Below are 9136 nucleotides of genomic sequence, written 5' to 3'. Positions count from 1 at the left end.
TCTTCTGTATCAGGTATCGCCACACTCTACAAAGTTAATCATCACTGTATAATTACAGTGAGTCTGTATAAAATAGCACTTTGGCACAGAACAGAGAACTGTGTAGTTAAGTGGAAAAATTAGGTGCATTTTCACTGGCCAGTCTGCAAAGTGACCTTGCAGCATTTAATTGTGCAGTTTTGATGAAAGCAGGTTTGATGGGAAAGATACACAGAATTTTACTTCAAAAAGTGACAAAGTTAATTTTAACCATGAAATAGTTGAAGACCCAGTAATATCTTAAGTGGGGACACACACAAACAACTAAAACATGAGACAGTAACTTTTTCTAAAAATTATCCACACACAGAAGAAACCCTCAAGCACTGAGAACTATAATTTCAAGGAGCACTTACACTCTGTCATATTTTAAGCTGCATGTACTTTTTTTTTTTTTGATCCATCCAAATGAGATTAAAAACTTGTAAAATCAAAGACACCTGAGTGCCAGCGTTGCACAAGAAAAGAACCAAGACATTTCAAAATTTCGGGGATGTATTGGGTTTGTGGAGGGGGCTACAGGGCTGGTTCCTGTGAGAAGCTTCCCGGGTTCCAGGTTGGACCCACTTCTGGCTAAGGCTGAGCCAGTCAGTGATGGTGGTAGAACCTCTGTGAGAATGTATTTAAGAGGGGAAAACCTGGGGTGGGGAGCGGACATGTGAGGGAAACAACTCTGCAGACACCAAGGTCAGCGAAGAAGGAGGGGGAGGAGGTGCTTCAGATGCTAGAGCAACTTCTTCTGCAGCCCCTGGTGAAGACCATGGTGAGGCAGGCCCTGCCCCGGCAGCCCAGGGAGGTCCGTGGGAGCCCGGGGAGGACCCCATGCCAGAGTAGGCAGATGCCCAAAGGAGGCTGTGACCCCGTGGGAAGACCACACTGAAGCAGTCTGTTTCTGAAAGGACTGCACCCTGTAGAAGGGACCCACGTCACAGCAGTTCATGGAGCACTGTCTCCTGTGGGAGGGACCCCACACTGGAGCAGGGGAAGAGTGCGAGGAGTCCTCCCACTGAGGAGGAACAGCAGAGACCACAGGTTATGACCTGACCCCAATCCCCATCCCCTGCCCCATGAGCTGCTGCAGGGGGAGAAGGCAGAGAAATTGTGAGCAAAGCTGAGCTTGGATAGCAGGGAGGGGTGGAGGGAACGTGTTTTTAAGATTTGGGTTTATTTCTCATTATCCTACTCTGATTTGATTGGTAACAAATTAAATTGATGTTTTTTCTCCACGTCAAGTCTGTTTTGTCCCTGACCATAATTGGTGCGTGAGCCCTCCCTGTCCTTGTCTTGACCCATGAGTCTTTTGATATATTTTTTCCTCTCCATCTCACCAGGGTGGAGGAGTGAGTGAACAGCAGAGTGGTGTTAGTTGCTGGCTGGGCCTAAACCATGACAACAGACAACTTGAGCACATTCTCATTCAAGGAGAAAAAAAAAAACAACAGGTAACACTTCTATTTACATCTCACTTGTTCAGCCATTTCCAATTAATTTTAAATAATTTGAAAGTTACGTATTGAAAGCAGTTCTAGGTTAAATGTCCTTGCCAGTCCAATCATCAGTGAACTGCAGGCAGAAATCAGTGAATCGGGCATGTCTATATGAATAGACAAAATACTAATGACATTGAAAGGCAAACTGGTTGTGTCCACATTAATCATTTCACCAGCATCCTGAAAACCCATTGTTCATTGTTGTTGGCAACACATAAGTCAAGATGCATATGGCAGTGACATATGTTGAGAAGGTAGTGTTGCCTGAGCTATTCTGACAAATTTGCTACCTTGCCTCACAAATATCTAGCCAAAGCAAGGCCAAACCTAACTCTCCTCTTAACTCCGCCCTTTTCATCTATGCTAACTCTGCCTACAGCTCTTCAAGCCATAGAGCTTGCCCAGTCCTTACAGCAATACGTCTTCCTTTTCCTATCCTTCTACAAAGGCTTCAATCAGAACTTGATGAGCCATTCTCTTGTAAACCAGGCACCTTCCCCACACTTGATGCAAAGTATTAACTAATACAAATAACAAAGCCATAACTTTATTTTCCTATAAATTTGTAATCATAATGTAATAGTGAAAGGAAGTAGAAAAACATTATATCTTTGATTTCTAAACTGGGTCTGTTTTGTTTACATTGTCAAGTCAACTTTAATACTAATGTTAACACAGCCTGCAAAAGACCACTTGGTTGAGACAAATTTAGTTTTACAGAAGTTTCAAGGTAGCCATGAACAGGTTTTGTAGCAATCTGTAATGTCATATTTAATTTTCATTTTCCTTATTTGTCTAGAAATGTAGTTCTTATATGTTATCTATCTTATATCTTTTCTATCTTCTAACAGCAGCGTATCTTTGAATAGGCTTTCCTAATATACACAACAGCAAATAAAATTAAGTTTGTATTCACATTTGGAAGTTCTAACTGCTTCGGAACCTACAGCTTCCTTGCATAGTAACATTAAAATTGCTATGACTTCAGATCTGGCAGGCTAATGTCACAGAAGATGAGTAGCATAGCCTTAAAGTTACACTGCAAACTGAACCACATTCAGCCTGCTTTACAAGATCACCAAATACACACAGTTGTGTAGCTATATGATATAATGGAAACTACCACTGTAAAAATGTTTTTTTTCCTGTCAGCAGCAGGATAAAACTTTCTTCTGCATATGAAAATGCAGTCTTCAGTTTATAAAAGGTACGATTCCACAGCAATGTAAGCCAATAAAAGCTGGCACTGCCCTGGTCCCTCCTTTATCTCACTGACATTCTTGACTTGTCTCTCATGCCAGTACTTGTGCCCACAAGACCCTGTATAAGCTAACTTGATCCTACATCACTTGTAAAGTTGATTTTTTTTCTGGGTGAATGACCTGAACCACCTCATTTTTCTAAATACAAAGAGCAGAGGCTGGGTACTGACCACACATAAAGAAAAACCATGAGTTTCTATTCCCTACTGATTTAGCCTGACTGTGGGAAAAATCCAGTGAAAATAGTCAGATTCTGTTATCAATTTCTGAGTATACACAGCTCCACTTTTCAGTAAATAACTTGTCATCAGAGATCTACTAGCATCAACCTCCATGCAAGGCTGCATTTAAGGGTGAAAAAGTAACTATCTCCTTCTTAAATTTCACTTGAGGGTAACATAAAATTTCCAGAACAGCAGCACTCTCAAAACCATGCACTTCAATTACTGATCTATGACTACAGCCTTAGTTTTAATGCAGTACATTGGCCAAGCTTATGACCACCTTATCAGTGAATAAGCAACAATACCGTGCAACAACTGTATCACTTTGACATAGTTTTAGAGGCAGACCTACAAACTGTCCAAACCCAACAGACAGGGTAAGGAATATGCCAATTGCTATGCTCTGCAGTGAGCAACTACCCACATTTAATACATACAGAAAAGTTTTACCAGTTAAATATAATTATTTGTTAATCCTCTCAATCTCTGCTCTAGAGAAGATTTATTCCTCAATAAAACAATCAGGTGTTTTCCTAAGAAGGCCACAAAGCCGTTACCCATTTCAGAATAGAGAACTATGCAATACTTCCTTCCTGTCCCATCTTCCTTTACAGTATTGCAACACCGTAACATCAGATGTAATTGCAATCTGTTAAAATGCTGGCAAAGAAGGGACACTTTATCCCCAGAATGCAGCCTTTGGAGGTTTGCTACAGAAATTTTTAAAGTGTTCTCATCCTATGGTAATGTGGGCTTCTCAAAACTTTTACTACAATTCCAAAGGCAGAGAAGCATAATTAAACCCATTTGTACAAACTGACTAAGGGAATTACTGAAAATCCCAAGTGGCTTTAATATCAGGACTATAACGTGTAATTTCCTCTGATTTTCCCTCCCAAGACCACAGCAAGCAGAAACCCCCCCAATGACCACCACAACTAGCATGAGTGAGAGTTTCTGACAGAGCCACTACATGCAAAGTCAGAGCAGTTTATAGTAACAACCACCTGCACTGAAGCTAGTTTCTGTCAAATGTACGTTTTAACAAAGACCAAAACCAAAGCAAAAGGTTATGTAGCTGAGAACAACTTATCATACTGATACTACTCTCTTCCCATCATGTTCCCCTTTGAAAAGATTCATGTTATTTCTGAAGCCAGCCATCTTTCAAAGGCAGTATGTCCAACAGCATTGCAATGCCACACAGGTGATATATACCAAACTTCCAAGAGCCAAAATAGCCTCTACAAGGGCAAATTATATTATCAGATTTGCAAACCCTTGAATCTGTTACACAAAGCTCCTTGATGAGCTAGCGCTCAAAAGACAGTGGGACTGTTACTTCTCAGCTTTCTTACCTTAAAATGATGTGTCTCCTGCCCCACCACATGCCATCCCAGTCTGGGTGTACTCTACAGTGTCAGGGTTGGGTATTGGGGAGCTGCAGCAAGGAGAGGCTTGGGCCGCCCAGTGCCAGCCACAGCTGATTCCAGCCACTGAGCCCCTCCATCGAGCTGGTGGGGCCTAAGGGGAAATATGTTCAAGAAAGGGCAAAAATGCCAGGCAGGCAGAGGGAACAAAAAGGAGCAAGAACCAGCACAAGGAACGTCAAGGCCAGAGGAGGAAGAGCTCCATGGCAGAGCATGTGTTTCCTGCAGCTCATGGGACCCACACCAGAGCAGATAGTCTCTGCAGCGTGTAGAGAACCAGGCTCACATCAAAGGAACACTGAGAGGAGCAAGGAGCAGAGTGAAACCCCTACCTACATACTGACCACAACACCCCTGTCCTTGATCCTCCCCACATCCGTTGTTGCTGCGCTAAAGAAAGCGAATGTAACTTGCGGCAATAACAAGGCAGGGAGGAAATGTCTCTGGAGTAAAGTTAAGCTTGGAAAAGGGGGACAAGAGGTGTTTTCCCTCTTTCAACGTTTGTCTTTAATATCTGAACCAGTAATTAAAGATATATATAAATTGGCTATAATTTTTCCCAAGTCAAGTCCATTTTGCCTGCAATAGTAACTGGTAAGCAACCTGTCTTCATCTTCACAAGCTTTCCTGTTCCTCTTTTTCTTTATTCTGGCCTGCTGAGGTGGAATGATTGGGAGCAAGTGAGCAGCTGGGCAAGAGTTTGGCTGCTAGCCTGGGCCAACACACCATGTTCATATATATTCTACTTCCCATTGCCTCTCACGTCAATTGGATGACGCATACCGATAAAAAGCAGGGCAGTTCAGACACAAAGCTTTGCTGACAACTCCTGAAACCACCTTGTCTCTGCAGAAAAACCTCAGAGGAGGTTCAGCTACGACCCCCTCATACAGAAGGGCCAGATCCCAGAAAGCAAGCTAAGGCTAAATTGGTACAATCAAGAATCAGCCCACCAAGAACTTCAGCGAGAACTCTGGCCTTTCAGCCAGAGCAGCAACAAGGTATTGCCATGTTGCTTGGCAGCCCCCAAAACATACTGAATTTACCACCTGTTATTAACAGCTGACTGTGAGTGATGTGAACTCCATCTGCTGGTGATGACATTTTAGTTCACTGAGGGTTCTACCTAGAACAACCAGAGGAAGTGTAGACTGCCAGTCTCCCACAGGGGAGCTTAGGACCAGCCACTGTAGCAGCTATGAACAGACTTTCTTCTGAAGTATGCTGACATTGTTATGAAGTGCTTTGTGAAACTTTTCCACCATGTTTTGTTTTTCACGCAGTGCTTCTAAAAGACCATGTTGAACAATTTGAGCACTTACAGTTCCCAGCAGCAAAATGTGATGGGAAGATTGAAATGTGCAGGGGGGACCCACACTGGAGCAGAGGAGGAGTGCAAGTAGCCCTCCCCTGTGAGAAAGAAGCAGCAGCAGAGACAGTGGGTGATGAACTGACCACAACCCCCATACCCTGAGGGGGGGAAGGAGGTAGAGAAATCAGGAGCAAAGCTGAGCATGGGAAGAAGGGAGCATTAGGGGGAAGGTGTTTTTAAGATGTGGTTTTATTTCTCACTGTCCTACACTGATTGTTTACGTGGTGTTTAAATTAAACTAATTTGATGTTCTTTATTCTTCCCCTAACATGTCTGTCTTTTGCCCATGAGCTGTGATGGGTTAATTAGTTGTCCCTTCCTGTCCTTATCTTGATTCCAAATCCTTTTCTTTTTTCTTCTTTATCTCCCTAGGGGTGAAGGAGTGCCTGTCAAAATAACACCAGTTCATGAAACTGCAACGACATGCTTTTTATATATCTGATGTAGAAGCAACCATTAATATGCACTCCTCAAGCTTTTATTAAGTAACTGTTTACAAGGTAGTTAACAGATCCTTAAGATTAAGTCATGTCAAGCCTAGATTCAGATTTTATAACTGACCTGTTACAAACCAGAATGAACATAAAGTTTAGACGAGCCCTGTGGAAAAAGCTCTTTCCCAAACTAGGTCTTCACAGGACTATCTTCCATGCAAAATTTTGATAACTAAGCAGTAAATTCAGGGGGAAAAAAAGATACAAAACCAAAACATTTTTATAACAGCATACCAGCTACCAGGCATTAAACACTAACTGAAAATTTTAACACCTAATACCTGAAGCGTTTCCTAAAAAACTGTTTTTCATTTCCTCCATTGTGATGATTACCACTCAAGATCTTAACAGAGTACATATACAATGCTGAAAGCTTTAGTACACAATACGAGCTACTCCCTTAAACGTTACATGTTCCATAAACTCAACAGTAAGGCACATTAAGTACAACAGTTCACTGAAAACACAACAGAATACAACCTAGTTCGGTAGTGAAGTAGTTTTAATCCCATGACTCCAATGCATCTGCAGAATACATCTTCATTCCTCCTGGGTTGATGCTTCCTCTGCCTCTGTAATTCTAGGAAACAGAACAGGTACTAGTTTAGAATAGTTAACACTTCCAATCACTTAATGGTAAAAGTCACTACAGAACAATTTTAGCTTTCTGCATGCATGTGTCTTAAAGGAAGCACATCTGTGCTCAGGATTCTGAGGGGAGAAGTGGCCCACCCCACTGTAGTTTGGCGCTGGGAAGACTGCAACACGCGGGTGTGAGAGCAGCTTGGGATCGGCTGCATCCTGTGGGAAAGACTCACACCAGAGAAGGTTCATGGAGGCGTGTCTGCAGCGAGAGGGGAGCAATATGCAGTGTTCACCCCATCTCCTGAGAAGGAAGGAGCAATGAGCTGACTGTAACCCCATCCCCTGCCCCTTGCGCTGCTGGGGGAGGAAGGAGAGAGATGGGGAGCAGAGCTGAGCCCGGGAAGAAGGGAGGGGCAAGGGGAGGTGTTTATTAATGTGCTGTAACTTCTCATTGTCCCACCTTGTCTGTTAAATGTTGTCTTTTGTTAGCATTTGTATTAAAGGGACCTATTCTTTTCTCCCCCTAACAAGTCGTGTCTGTTGCCCATGAAGTTATGGGTGAACGATATTTGGATTCCTGAGCTATTTCTGCTTCATTTCATCTTTCCCATTCCTGAGAGGGGAAGGGGTGAGTGAACAGCTGTGTGGTGCTCAGTTACCCTCTGGGCTCAAACCATGGTATGGCATGAAAAAAGATAGTTACTGAAAGAAAGGTCTGAGCTTGAACTTGAGCTTCAGACATTGTGTAAGCAGTGAGAGTAATTATTTTTCCTGTGATCTCCAAGATAGAGTATTGACATTTGGAATGCAACTGAGATGTGATAAAGTTCTTATGGAAGCAAGAGATCAAGGAAAAGCTTTTGATGAAGGCATTAAAATCCAAGTAGATAAAAGCAAGAAGTATCAAACATCAGTTGAAAAAAAAAAAAAGCAAAGTAGGAGTAGGCATATAGTTTAAATCCTAAACTACTGTCTGTAGAGTGATTTGAGAGGTATGCCACCTAGGCTATCATTTACTCGAACTGTATTTTAACACTTGGTTCCAGAAACACAAGGAGGAGCCTTCTGGTCTCTTAATCACAGACATTAAGAACAGTTTTAACATGGATCAGATTGAGGCATTTTTCTAACCATAATTAGCTGAAGTTTTTAGTCAAATGAATTACCTGATTGAGCAATTCATAACAAGCAGTGACCGTGTAAGTAGCAACTATTTGCTCCTACCCTACAGTAGAGAAACTTCTGGAACTACAGCCTTTGCATATGTTTGCACTCACCTTTTCTTCCACAAAGTAATTCTTGACACTATAGATCAAGACCAATGCAGTTAGTAAGGCCACCCTATAACAGTCCAAGTCAATCAAGTTGTCCAAAATTTGTTTCAGAAATACTGAGCATTTTGAAGATGTACAACTAAGATAAGGGTCACAGTTACAGCCAAAAACACTTCAGTGGCATTACTCTGGATATATACTTCTAAACACACTTTTATACTGAGGCAAAGTTCCAAAAGCCAAGACCTCCAGTTCATTTCCAGGCTTACCGTTTGGGCACTAACTGATGCATTAACTTTTCCTCCTTGAAAACCAAAAGCAATTTCTTCCAACCAAACAGGAACTTCCTGCTGAGCCTACATAATTAGAAAAGTGAATTTAGACATTTTGACTGCTTTACCAATTGATATTAAGAGTTTCATAACTGTACCAAAGAATAATAGTTGCTCAGTGCATTGAAGTGAAATCCTAAAGAACAGAAGAAGTTAAGCACTAAGATTTAAAACTTACATCTGAAAGCACTTTAACTAAAGATTGTGCAAGATGGCCATCTGAACTGGTATCAAAGAAGCAAACTGCTTTGCCTGTATTTCCACAACGACCAGTTCGTCCAATTCGGTGTACATACTCTTCAATGTTGGAAGGAAGATCAAAATTAATAACATGTTGAACATTTTCAATATCCAGACCTCTTGCTGCCACTGACGTTGCCACGAGAACTGGACATTTTCCAGAACGAAAATTGTGAAGAGCTACCTCTCTTTCTCTCTGTTCTCTATCTCTATAAAGAAATAAATGGTTACAATGCATACCTTGAAAACTCTGTAGCATTATTTAAGATACAAGTTAAAAGGTCATGATTCAAGGACAGAAGTAGTAGTTCTTGGAGCAGGGGGACAGGATGTCAAAAAAGAAAAGTTATCAACCCACACACTACCAACAGGTTTTCTGAGTTTTTCACTGATT

At 41.8% G+C, this 9136-nt stretch overlaps 1 protein-coding gene across 1 annotated transcript in view; it reads right to left on the bottom strand.

Annotated features, from left to right (window-relative positions):
- Positions 1-6279: 6279 nt before the first annotated feature.
- The window catches only part of DDX4 (DEAD-box helicase 4), a 38046-nt gene continuing 35189 nt past the window's right edge, over positions 6280-9136 (bottom strand). Inside the window, exons 16-18 of the mRNA XM_033009202.2 lie at positions 8681-8951; positions 8440-8526; positions 6280-6891 (exon numbers count right to left, since the gene is read on the bottom strand). Coding sequence (XP_032865093.2) covers positions 6814-6891; positions 8440-8526; positions 8681-8951 — 436 coding nt within the window. The 3' untranslated portion in view covers positions 6280-6813. The remainder of the gene's footprint in view (positions 6892-8439; positions 8527-8680; positions 8952-9136) is intronic.

Source organism: Tyto alba, unplaced genomic scaffold (genome assembly GCF_018691265.1).
Source record: "Tyto alba isolate M040663 unplaced genomic scaffold, T.alba_DEE_v4.0 Super-Scaffold_42, whole genome shotgun sequence".
Taxonomy (NCBI): domain Eukaryota; kingdom Metazoa; phylum Chordata; class Aves; order Strigiformes; family Tytonidae; genus Tyto; species Tyto alba.
Note: the sequence above shows the minus strand (reverse complement) of the source record. Positions and strands in the feature narration are given on the sequence as shown.